Source organism: Xenopus laevis, chromosome 1L (assembly GCF_017654675.1).
Source record: "Xenopus laevis strain J_2021 chromosome 1L, Xenopus_laevis_v10.1, whole genome shotgun sequence".
NCBI classification, from domain to species: Eukaryota; Metazoa; Chordata; class Amphibia; order Anura; family Pipidae; genus Xenopus; species Xenopus laevis.
The window spans coordinates 55,044,161-55,057,691 of record NC_054371.1 but is presented as its reverse complement, the minus strand read 5'-3'; the positions used below and the strand labels follow the sequence as shown (position 1 = coordinate 55,057,691).

General features: G+C 39.2%; 1 protein-coding gene across 1 annotated transcript in view; it reads right to left on the bottom strand.

Moving 5' to 3' along the window:
* naf1.L (nuclear assembly factor 1 ribonucleoprotein L homeolog) overlaps positions 1–13,531 on the bottom strand; it is a 45,081-nt gene that overhangs the window by 22,462 nt on the left and 9,088 nt on the right. The window contains exons 2-4 of the mRNA XM_018231004.2: positions 12,600–12,719; positions 9,785–10,197; positions 7,008–7,128 (exon numbers count right to left, since the gene is read on the bottom strand). Coding sequence (XP_018086493.2) covers positions 7,008–7,128; positions 9,785–10,197; positions 12,600–12,719 — 654 coding nt within the window. The remainder of the gene's footprint in view (positions 1–7,007; positions 7,129–9,784; positions 10,198–12,599; positions 12,720–13,531) is intronic.

Below are 13,531 nucleotides of genomic sequence, written 5' to 3'. Positions count from 1 at the left end.
GGTGTCTCTGCCTATAGAGGAGGGGTATAGCAGGGCATTTTCACTGTTTCTAGTGCTGGTGGCGAGTAATGCAATATATAAATATTAATTTTCATATGCACAATATGTCTTAAAAAAACATTAGTATTCGCATAGTGGCTTAAAGATCCAGTAAGCCCCTCATTGAAATTCCCTTCCTATAAAGACACAGAACGCCATAATCTGGATATATGCTTGATCCCATATCCAGGTAGGTGGACAACTGTATGTGGTTCTTTTCTGGGCACCTTTGCATCGCCGCCATATTCAATCTCCTTAGGTCCGCTCATAGAAAGTGTGTGTGCATCTGAAGTTAACTTCAGGACCAGAAGGGATGTCACCACTAAGCATGGGCAGCATGCTGGCTTACTGGAGCAAGCGATTTACATCATATTTTCTGCAAAAACAAGGGTAATGCACACATACACACAGTTCTAATAGGATGGTTCGCATTCACCTGGTATTAGTATCTCCTGTGGCAAATATTTCAGATGTATTTATCCCTGAACACTTGGAATGTAACTGGCAAGTTATTGGAAAGGTTCAAAGGCAAAATCACTCTTTTACATTTACTATAATTTTAGAAATAATTCAAAATGGTAAAAAAGTAACGAGAGCAACAGCCTAAAAAGGATGAAAAGTAAGAGATGGAATTACCAAAATGTTTCCCCCGGTTCATGCAGATTATGCATCATCCAAATTATCATTGATGTATTTGCTAAATCTAAGGGGGATATTTATCAAAGGTTGAATTATAAGAAAATACTCGAATGATCTCACAACTCGGATGTTTTCTTATTTAAAAAAAAAAAACTTGTTTTAGCAAGTTCGAGTTGTGAAACCAGAAAAAAATCTAATCAATACAGTTTTTTGCAGGAGAAAACTCGAATTGCTCGGAAAACTCAAACATCATGAAGGATATTAACATCTTCAAATGGTTCAAGGGACTTCTGCCATTGACTTTGACAGGTTTTAGATGGTGTATTTTTGGATTCATGGTATTTTCAGGGTCGGGGTATAATAGTTCTTGAAAGATTCAAGTTTTTTTTCCCTTTTAACCTGAACATGTGAGTTTTGAACAAAAAAATAACCTCAAAAACTCGAATTTTTGTGGAAAACACAGGCTTAAGACTAGATCAGCTGTCCACAACACTTGGTAAACCCTGGACAGTTCAAAATACCAACATCATAGTCAGTCTGCTATAGATCCAGGAATACTGAACACATAAAAGTAGCGGTATTATTCATACAGTCTATGCTATCCCCTATGGGCCCTTAGATAACAGTTCTACAGATTAAAAACCTAAGACTCCAGTATGTTTTACTGAATATTTACTTAGAATTTCACATAATGTAAACCACTTTAATGGGTGTTTAATGTAAATACGCCAATTCGGTTTGTCAGAACAGAAAAGGGTGAGTTCCTGTGATGTGTAATTTGCATGTGAGAAAGAATCTACAAGAGTTAAGGACTGGAGGATTATTGCAAATTGCTCAACAGTATAGAATATTTAAAGCAATCAGTCTATATACTTTATTTCAAAAGACTAAATGCAACCAAACGCAAGTAAATGATCACAAGTATGTTTCATCCTACTACATTTTGGAAGCCTTTTACACATTTTCCACTGGGGTCTTCCTTGCCTTGATATGATGGCTTGCCATTTTTAGGACTCTAAAAGCAACAAGAGGGGAAGGAATAAGAAAGAATGCTTTGGTTATCTCCTAAAAATAGAAAATGGTTGGACCAATGGCCAGCCCATGGAAAATATGACCAGAAGTAAATAGTCATGACCACCATATGGGTTTTACCTTGACATGGTATGATGGCTTGTAACTAAAGGTGGCCATAGACACACAGATAATGTCGTACAAAACTAATTTTCGTCTGATATTTAGTGCATGTGGGAAAAGAGCCAACCGATATCGGCAGAAGACTTGGATATCGGTCGGCTCGTCGATCTGGATGGAAAAATTTTGATCGGGTGCCTTTGAAGGCACCCAAACATCGGCCATTGTTTTAGTGCTGAATCGTCAGATACAGGTAGAATTCTATTGTTTCTACCTGTATATCTGACGATTCAGCTCTACACATGTGTCTTGGAAAGATCTTTTCCAGGAAAGATCGTAATTGTTACGTCTATGGCCACTTTAAGAATCCCCCCCCCTTTTTTTTTTTTAAATACTGGCTGATCAAGAGAAAAATGGCATTGGTCAACTTGTGAATAAAAATGAAATTGTATTGCTTATACACACTGTCTTAGGTACTTTGTTTTGCGATTGAGATGAGATTTTTAGCCAAACTACACTTCTAGGAACTAACCCCCCTCCCCACTCACAAAAGCCCCCCTAACCCATCCTTCACCACACAGGCTATTACATAGAAAAGGGCTTCTATTTAGTAACCCGAGATAAAAATGCAGAATAGTGCAGTGTAGTTCACAGGACACTCAGCAGATATATTACATCTGTGAAATGCGAGTGTTTGCATTCTCATGCCGAAATGACTGCACCTGACCGACACAATGGATCTGGGTGAAGACAGCATAGAAGGCTAATGCCAGCGTAGGGTCTTATTCTTAGTCTGTATTTCACCAAGCCAATTTTCATCTAACTTTGCCATTGGCCTAAAGGGGCAAATAATTAAATACTAAAAAAAAAGAAGACCAAACCAGAAAAACTAGAATAGGACATTCTTTACTACCCTTTGACTAAAACAAGACAGTTATTTTTTTTTAAGAAGAGTCTGTTATAATGGTGTTATTGCTCCTCACTTTGCAAATACGCTTGGTTTGGGAATGAGATGTTGAACAGTGTCTAGATACACTTGTCCCTATAACATACGTATACAGATACAAACCAAAGCGTGCTTAATAATATGGTACTGATAGATGATTAGAAACTCCTTTGTATGTACTTCCCTCTTGAAAACAGCTCTGCCAGAAAAATAGAAAAATATGAAGTTCTACTCTTCATCACATTGCTTACTGTTTTGACATAATAAGATGAGCAAATGCAACACTTGATATAATTACCACAAAATGACTGTCCTCTTTTTGGAAAATTAATAATGGTCAAGTGGAAAATGTTCCCTAATTCACGGTCTAATTTTTCTCTAAGTAGAAAGGAAATATGGTATTTTTCTGTTTGTTGTTTTGTATTTCAGGCATGGAAGAAAATGTGGTAAACATGTTAATGGCAGAACTGATAATTGCTTAATAATGTTAATTATGCTCATTATTTCTATATTTACTTAAATATGAATTCTGATTTTTGTTTTAAATGTTTTAAGAGGGGAAGATGACCGATCTCAGAAAGTGCATCTGATTTATGGACTATGGGCTCACAGTCTAAACAGCCAATCAAAATGAGTGTTTAATTTGTAAATGATTGATGCCTTTCTCAAAGAATATGACATAAATGTGGTTAGCACAGAATGAAAGGATTGAAGATAGTGCTCAGTATATGCCAGATAAATCTACAGCAAATAGTAGGGTATGGGGCATATAAACCATTCATGAACATTACACATTTGTTTATAAAATATTTATCAATGGGTGAAAGTGAAAGTTCACCCTTTGATAAATATGCCTTTAAAAATGCCATAAAAATTCATGGAGAGTGGTGGAATTTCACTCTAGTGGACTGTGGCGATCTCTAACTTCACTCTGATAAACTTGCCCCTATATATTTATAGCAGATCTAAAACTTCCTAAAGGAATTAACCCACTCAGGACTGCTGTACATGAGGATGTGAGAGATAAGCCTAGGGGAAATAGATCCCATGCTAGTTGGCATGAAATGTGCTAGGCTTAGCATATCCTAATAAATCATTTTTTATAAAAGCTTTTGCTACCGTTTTACTTTTGTTGGACTTCATACAATAATGATTTTTCTAACTTTGACAACCCGTACACGGAGTTTCATACAGTGAGACCATATACTACTTCGAGAACTTAAATTTAATACATTGTGGAACAGAAAATGACACCATTCATACTTATTGGTTTGAAATAGATATCCCTTCAAACTATTCTCCTGTTACCAGTTCACACAATATAAACCAATTAAATCACAGGATGCTACGACTATTATGGCGAGATATGACAAGAGGTCAGACGACCCAAATATTCATTTACTCAATATTTCTTAGTGCAAGCTGGTGTACAGCACTGGTCATACCAAAGTAGCAGAAAGAAAGCTGCATTATTTGTCCTGACATTTTGCTGCATCAGATATTGCTACCAGCTATTTAGTGTCATAGCCTTTGTTTGTGCTATTTTGTGACTGATGCAGTCCAAATGAACCATATTTAAACTGAACAAAGCTCAGCAGAGACAATATGCATAAAGCAATGTTTTTAACAAACACTCCTAGCAAAAATCTACTTGCTGACCTTAGTTTGCCACCACGAGACAAGCCATAAAAAAGCTATTGATCACAAAGATGGGTTTGTTTTAGGGTGATGAAAAGGATTACCAGAAAATAATTTTCAAGGAAAAAAAAACCCATAGATCACTTCTCTGTTATACATACTGGACCTTAGTGTCCATCAACTGTCCTCAATGTTGAAAAAAGTAACTCACCAGGATACTAAATTGTTTAATGCACTCTAAGTAGTGTAAATAGTAAAAATAATCCACAAGAAGTTCTCAAAACAAATTCACATGACTCACCAAGTACTGGAAGAGGACAAGGTGCACCGCTCTGAGCCCTCAGCTAGGGGAGCGGATCAAAGCATATTGTTGTAGAACAGGCACTAAGAGCAGTCTTCCAAACAGACATATTAAATGCAAAAATATTTAGGTACACAAAGAGGTACCGTATATACTCGCGTATAAGCCGAGTTTTTCAGCACCCAAAATGTGCTGAAAAACTCTACCTCGGCTTATACGCGGGTCATACGCAAAACAGGCTGCGCTTCATGAGCTCCTCCGTGTCCCCTGCAAGACTGCCCTAATCCAGCGCGTCCTACCTCGGAGCTTTTCTTCTCTGCAGCAGATTTTTCTTTTCAGAGCTTCCCTTGCTGCCGCTCCTCCTCCCTTGTCACAGTCTCTGCTGCCGGATCAAATTACCGTACTTCGGCTGTGACAGGGAGAAGGCGAGCGGAGCGCGCTCACTGTAAAAGAGGCTGCGCTTCATGAGCTCCTCCGTGTCCCCTGCAAGACTGCCCTAATCCAGCGCGTCCTACCGTAAGTAGTGTCTCCTGCTCCCTCGGAGCTTTTCTTCTCTGCAGCAGATTTTTCTTTTCAGAGCTTCCCTTGCTGCCGCCGCTCCTCCCTTGTCACAGTCTCTGCTGCCGGATCAAATTACTTCGGCTGTGACAGGGAGAAGGCGAGCGGAGCGCGCTGACTGTAAAAGTTTTAAACATCACTCCCTTTGCCCCAGCAGAGTTTAAAATCTTTGGGCCCTAAACACACTAGATTCCTTTACATCAGGAGGAAGAAAACCAGCGCAGCCTGAGGTACTACGTCGGCCATCAGTTATTCTATATAAATCCACTTATATTAATATCCCTGACTTGTGTGGAGTTGTTGTGTCCCATGTTCAAAGTTATTTTCTTCAGTCCCTTTATTATTATTATTATTATTATTAATTAGTACAGCAATAAAATGGAGCCAATATTATACAAGTGACTAGAACTTTCTTTGTTCTATTTTTCCGTATTGCTTTTATTTTATTATGTTCTCCTGCTCTTCTCTCCCTCTTCTATTCCCTCTCAGTTCTTTGTCCTGCCATTGCTTTCCTTTCATCCTCCTCCTCCTCCCTCTCTCCCACCCTTCCCCTCTCCCCTCACCCTTTTTGTGAGCTCTGGGGGTATTTATTAATAGAGTGCCAAGTCTCCCAGTCCATCATTTTTCAGCCTAGGCTTATACGCGAGTCAATAAGTTTACCCAATTTTTCTAGTTAAAATTAGGTACCTCGGCTTATACGCGGGTCGGCTTATACACGAGTATATACGGTAGCTTATTTGATTGCCTGCTCTACATCAATATGGTTATAGTCCATAAAAGGGGAACTAAAGTCTAAAATAGAATAATGCTAGAAATGCTTTATTTTGTATACTAAACAAAAAGTTACTGCAGCAGAAAGTAAAAATGGGATTTTATTTTTTTTGCCTTTACATCTCCTTTAAGTGCTGTAAAACACTACAAAACATAAGTCTCACATGTCCGCTTAACCTTGGAAGAGCCCACCCATAGTCAAGCAGAGACTAGGAACCTGTTACCACCTGTCAGATTGAGAAGAAATATTGGTGTATTTCCTATATTTTATAATTTAAAAAATGTTGAATTGTTTCAAAATTGTAACCTAGAACTTTACTCACAGAAGTCATATAATACATAATGAGAAAGATGTGCAGTTCACCAAAAGATTTTTAAGGCACAGCCTGGCCAAGTGCTCCTAATACTAATCTGTACATTATAATTTCATTAATAATCCATGAACATGCAGCATATTGGAAAGTCAGCCCAAAAGACAGAACTAGTTGGGCAGCACTATTTTAACATTGTTTACTCACTCTGATGTCCTCTGCTGGATATGAACCCAGGGCAAGTAAACTTTGATTTAGAACTCCCTGGCCCTGTACCCGGTGGCTGTATATCTTATTACTATTGTAAAGGGGATAAACACCCAGGCAAGAGCTCTCTTAAAACACAATCTTAATTAATTAGATTAGATAAAATGTCTAACACAATTCAAGATATTCAGATGAAAAAGTGGTATGAATAAAATGTGAAGGGTAAAATGTGAAATGCTGACTTGTTAACTGGGGCTGCTATATATTTGTCTAGTCTATATGTATTCATTTACTGCCTGCACACAGTGTGCTTGTATAAATGTGATAGGGATGCCCTATGAAAACATTCAAACTGCTACTTAAATTTTCTTGCACCATCTTACAAATCCTCTATTCACAGCCAGAACAGCTACTTTCTTTTTCACTTACATAAAGGCACTGTTTTTCAGGACACAAAAATACTCACATTGATTAGAAGTTCACCCTTTGTTTTTAAAGGAAGGTCATTATTTGCATTTGGAACTTCCTCCTCTTCTACAGGCAGAAGTATGGAGGAAGAAGATGATGACGAATCAGAGTCAGTATCACTGCAAAAAAAACCAAAAACAAATTTGCAATCATAATTACAGCTATTAAAAAATCTGAACTAACATTCAGAACCCTGTACAGGTATGGGCCCTGTTATCCAGAATGCTCGGGACCTGGGGTCTTCCAGATAAATGGCCTTTCCGTTATTTGGATCTTCATATCTTAAGTCTACTAGAAAATCCTTTAAAGGAGAAGTAAACCCTAACTACTAAAATCCGGTACCCTACATAGAACCCCCTCCCTGCTCTCCTCCCCAGCCTAGGTGCTACCTTTGCTAAATGCCTCTAACTCTTTACTTACCCCTCGGTGGAGATTCTGTAAGGCGGAGTTCACAGTAGCCATCTTCTTCTCTACGGTAATCTCTGTGAAGTAAGTGCTGTTGGAGCAATTTTGTGTTTCATGAAAACTCCGCATGCAGCGAAAGTCACGGAAATTGCTGAAGTGCAGGAAGACTTGAAGATTACCGTAGAGAAAAAGTTGGCTCTGGTGAACCCCCGCTGGGCAGAATCTGCACCGAGGGGTAAGTAAAGAGTGAGCAGCATTTAGCAAAGGTAGCACCTAGGCTGGGGGGGGGGGGGGGTTTATGTAGGTTAGGTGGGTAGGGGATTTTAGTAGCAAGGGTAGGTGGGTAGGGGATTTTAGTAGCAAGGGTTTGTTTCTCCTTTAAAGATTAAATAAACCCAATAGGCTGTTTCTGGTTCCAATAAGGATTAAGTATATATTCGTTTGGATCAAAGTACAAGTTACTGTTTTATTCTTACAGAGAAAAAGGAAATCATTTTTTAAAATTTGGATTATTTGGATAAAATGGAGTCTATAGGAGACAGCCATTCTGTAATTTGGTGCTTTCTGGATAACGGGTTTCCGGATAATGGATCCCATACCCGTATCACCAATAATGAAAATATAAGGTCTATATGTTGCTACTTTTTCTATGTACAAGCTGGTCATCACCTAGCACTTTAAAGAGCCATTGTGATTAATGGTATTATTTTTCCTTGTCATTTTAAATAACAGTATAATCAAGGAATAGAACAACCCTTCCACTCCAAGCAAAAATAGGCCTGCTGGAAAGGGAAGTCATTACCCTTTAAAAAGCTATAACTTACACATGTGCAGTTAGATTGATAACACTGCTTAATTTATTTACCAATGTAAATGCCATATACAATGTCTCTAATTGTGTCAAAACTATTTGTGCTGTTGAAACAATGTATGGCAGTACGTTAAATGGGACCTGATGCAGTCTAGGCTTAAAGGAGAAGGAAAGCTACGGAGGCATTTTATTGCCAATAGATTAGCTGCAATAGTGCAAGCTAGAATGCTATATTTATTCTGTAGAATGTTTTACCATACCTGAGTAAAAAGCTGTATTTGTTTAGGATAGGAGCTGCAGTATTAACATGGTGTGACATCACTTCCTGCCTGAGTCTCTCCCTGCTCTGGGCTCAGATTACAGTAGAGAAGGGAGGAGGGGGGGAGAGGTGCAAACTGGGCATGCTCTTGCCCAGGGCAATGAGGTTTAAGATGAAGGCAGGAAGTCTGATACAGAAGCCCATGTGTACACAATAGAAGGAAAGAAATGCAGTGTTTCTTTTGACAGGGGACTCAGAGCAGCACTACTTTGGGGGTTTACTGGTATATTTAGATGGACCTTTCTGATGAGGCTTACTTAGTTTTAACCTTTCCTTCTCCTTTAAGTAGGTTGCTAAATAGCACAGGGATTTGACATGCTACGGTTAGCCAACCAGATAGGTCCCACAGTTAAAAAAAATGTGCCAAGTAATACCTTGGCATGGAAGAATAGCATAATTACAGGTTAGCAGTGAACTATTCCAGGGCAAAATGAAATCTTGTAGAAAATAAAAAACAATTCTAAGAACACAGTGGGCATGACAACACAGACAGTTTTATGTGTTTGGACATTTGTGATTAGAAACTTAAGGGGGAAACAAAGTACAAAGCAGTTTTCCCAGCCCGGCAGAATTTTTTTTCAGATGCGACCTATCAGCATGTAGAGAAAGGGAAAACATCCACACCTAATGTATGTAGGAATACACAATTATTATTATTAACATTTATTTATATAGCGCCAGCATATTTTGCAGCGCTATAAAGTAAATGTGTTTATACAATTACATAACACCAATTACATACATAGAACATATGGAGTTACATACAATCCCACCCTGGACATGGTACAGACCACTACAATGCCTTTAGGGAATTTTATTTCCACCTTCTCTACAATATCAGTTTTAAGATTCTGATCTCCTCTTTGCTTATCCATTGGCATTTCTACTTTATGTACAAAGAAAATTCACCACTTTGTACTCTGTTCCAAGGTAATAGGACTCAAACTAATGCCAATTGATAGAACTCCACGTCTGGTTTTCATTAAGCTGCTGCCATTCTCAGTAGATGTAAAGTATAGTCAAAAGTAGCTGGTAATGGGTAAAGCTTCCAGTTAGTCTCTACAAAATATCTTTATGTAACTCACTGAGAACTGAAGACTTAATGTAAGCTTAAAGCACTGGGTTATACTATATGGGGTGGTACATGCGAGAAAAAAAAGCACTCTTCATACTGACACTGCTGTACAGTGCTGAACTTATGATTAGATGGCACATAAAAAAATCTAAAGCACTTACTTACCTATCAGAACTAGAGTCTTCGGAAGAGCTGTCTTTTGTTTCATTATTATCTTCTGCCTTTATCATTGATGCTTCGTTTTTAAAATTAAGGTTTTCCAACTGAACAGTCACCTCCATGCGCTCTTCTTGCTCCTGATGGCATGTTGAATTTTGATCCAAGGCAGGTTTGCCCACAGGTTCACAGATTTCCAACACTGGAGCATCAACTTTCTCCTGTTCATCAGTATTTGAAATATTGTCATTTTGATGCATTTTTTCAGCCGCTTGTGAGGCAATATCTAAGCCATCATTAACTCCAGAAAATATACAGTTGTCCATAATTTCTGTTTCATGAACAGGAAAATTATTGCCCTCTATTACACTGTCAGTTGATGGAGTTCCATGTTGTGTTTCCATGACAACATGCAGAAAACTCTGAAAAATAGCAAACAAAGTACAGTTACAGCCCAGACACGTCTGCATTAAATAGCCTAAAGAGTTTACATTATCCTCCTATTTTATTAAGAAATTTATTGGCTGATTTGTAATGATTTTACATGAATTCTACTGTGCAAAAAAAATGCATTGGCTTGTGATAGCATCACCCCAAAGCAACATTTAGATCAAAAAAATCTCAGCAGTTACAGACTAGAACAAAGCTTCTGCCCACAAGGTTGAGTTTTGCATAGCATCATCATCAAGTAATACAGGTATGGGATCCCATATCCATAAACTCATTATCCAGAAAGTTCTGAACCATGGTGTTGAGCAGAGCCATCTCTATTGCAGCAATAATCAAGCATGGCAGTGTTTCTAACCGACATATCTGATAAACTCATAGATTAATCCCATAAGGTATGAGATCCTTTATCCGGAAACCCATTATCCAGAAAGCTTTGAATTACAGGCCATCTCCTACGGAGTCCTTTTTTTTTTTTTAAAGGTACATTTTAATGATTTTAACAAACACATACAATACTGAGTCTGATAGTATAAACACAGGTTTATACAGGACGGAAGATGGCATCGCTGGATATAGAAATTGTTTCTCAGCATTTCATTATAGGTTATATTAGAAAGCAGGTCACATTCAATTTAAACAAATCAGTTAAATGTCCAGATCACACCAGTCCCCCAGATTGTGTCAAACTAATCATGCATCCCCCTTGTTTCATGTCAATTTTATGAGGGGAAGAGCTCCATCCAATGCATAAGTACTGCTTTTTTGGCGTAGAACATGTGCATTCATAGCCGAGCTCTTACTTTCATTTTAAGCAAATAAAGTCTACTTTTTAAAAATGATTTCTGTAGTGATCAAACAGAACCTTGGTACCTAAGCGGTGTGAATCCTACTCGGTTTTTTAAAGATTTAAATTACTTTTAGGGCAGGGACACACAGGCAGATGCGACTAATCTCCCCGACAAGGGCAGATTCGTGATTTAAATGTTAACAAAAAAAAAAAATCAGTAGGATTGTTTTGCCTCCAATATGGATTCACGCAGCTTAGGTAAAAAGATTCTGTTTTATCACTACAGAGAAAAAAGGAAATCCTTTTAAAGGAGTAGAATTATTTGCTTAAAATGAATGTAAGAGCTCAGCTACAAATGTGCCAAAGTTGCACTTTGGGCGAGTACGCAAAAAGCGCAAGGCGAAGCGATCAGAGTTCCATCCCACCGGTGATTTTTATTTTAGCCGGAGGGAAGGCAGTTCGGTAGATTAGTCGCCCCGAAGAAGAGGATATTTGACGACGGGCGACTAATCTCCCAGTGTGTCCCTGCCCTTAAGTATGGTGATTAAAGTTACAGACAGACCCAGGTCCCAAGCATTCTGGATAATAGATCCTATAACTGTATAGTGTGAATGCATTTCCAAAGCCACTGCCTTCAGCCACCAGATACAAAAGAGACCCAACCCCCTTTATAGTAAAGGCTATACGGACACATAATGTAAAGCTTTTATCTGATGCTTTTATCTGATGCTTTCACTGCTGTTTTCTCAAATGGCAAAACAAATGTAAAATGAATATTATACATCGAGTTAACCTTGTCTGATCTGGGCATTGCCAATTCAATAAGACACGCCCTAGTTGATAAAGAATATTATAAGCCATGCCAGCACGTGTCTTTAAATGAATCTGCGGGTAACATTTTACATTTAGTGTTATCAACAGATCTATAGTATAAACCGCTTCTGCGGGGCCCAGTAAGTGTATACTGCTCACCCATCCCGGTTATGTTAATACAGCCCGCAGTCCTTGATCTCTACTTACACTTCACGAAAAGTTGCTCAGTGCCGACTCTAGACACATGTCTTACCAGACATCCACATGTCTCCTCGCGCGAGACTGGCGTCACTACTGTACGTAAGGCAGTGACGCAATACGTAGCCGCCTTGTGAGAGTGACGAATCGGCGTAACTCCGCGTTAAATAGTCGGACTCTGCTTGTAAATTGCTGTAGGGCAGACTGACAGCTCTTGATCAGCTCCCACTGTTAGTGAACAATAAAAGATAAAAAAAAATACTCTTCTGTATTGTTGAAAGCCCGCCCTTCCACTATATAAACATATATACATTTTTTTTAGTTCTGTTGATCTAAAAAGAAAGCTATTTCCTGGTTTCCACACGACCGGCACCACAAGAGCCTCCTTCCAATGTTGATATACCTCCCAACATTTTTGAAATAAAAAGAGGTACAGAATAGTGGGTGCACGTAGCGCGTCGAAATATTTGACCACGCCCATTTGTGACCACACCCCCCCAAATTACCATGTTCATTTTACAAAATTAGGTTATGAAAGTTTGAAAATATTTCTGTGGTTTTTTTTTCAGTTATTACCAGGCGCGGATTTTTCCTCACGGCTAGGGTTGCCAACTTTTCTATAGCTCTTCTATGCTCCAGAACAGAGCGAATTACCGCTGTGGCTAGGCGGCATGCCGTCCCTTCATTTATGCAGCCCTAGGCCCCAGCCTTTTCCTAATTTTGTTACCGGCTGGTGGGGGGTGGGAACAAAAAGGGGCAGGTGTGATGTAAAAAGGGGCGGTGCTGTGATGTAATAAGAGGCGGGCCACAGTGCGGAGCTGTGTGACGTCAAAAAGGGGCGGGACTATGGCGTAAAATGGGGCGGGCCGCGGCACAGAGCTGTGAAGACAGGAGAAAACCTAAGTTTACAGGAGATTGGGGGCAGGCCGAGGGGGTCTTTTTCAGGGTATTACAAATTTACCGGCAGCTGAATTTCCAGGAAATTTGTAATACCGGCTAGGCCGGTAAAATGCCAGCCGGGTGGCAACCCTTGGTACAACAATAGAATATATTTGGCGAGTGTATAAAGGAGCAAGAATGTTTTAAATCACCAATTTTAAGAAGTTATTAAAATAATTAATTCACCTAAAATACTACAATGTAGTTGCCGGTAATTTGTAATGCCCTTAAAAAAAAAGCCCTTGGCCACCCCCAATTCGCTCAGAACTTACCTTTTTTTCAGTCTTCTGCCCATCCCCCTTTTGCGTCAAGGTTCGTGGCTCCACCCCTTTTGCATCACGGACCACCCCTTTTGCATCACAGACCACGCCCTTTTGTGCCCGTCCCCCCACAGACCTGTAAACTTTTTCAGAAAAGGTGGCAACCCTAGTTGTACCCAACTCTTCTTCAGCCCCACAGACATGCGGTCTCAAAATCAGGGTGACTCACCTCTCTCCTAGGGTTGCCTCCTTTTCTGAAAACACAAAAAGGATAGCACTCATCCACTCCACGCCAAAGGACAACCAGAC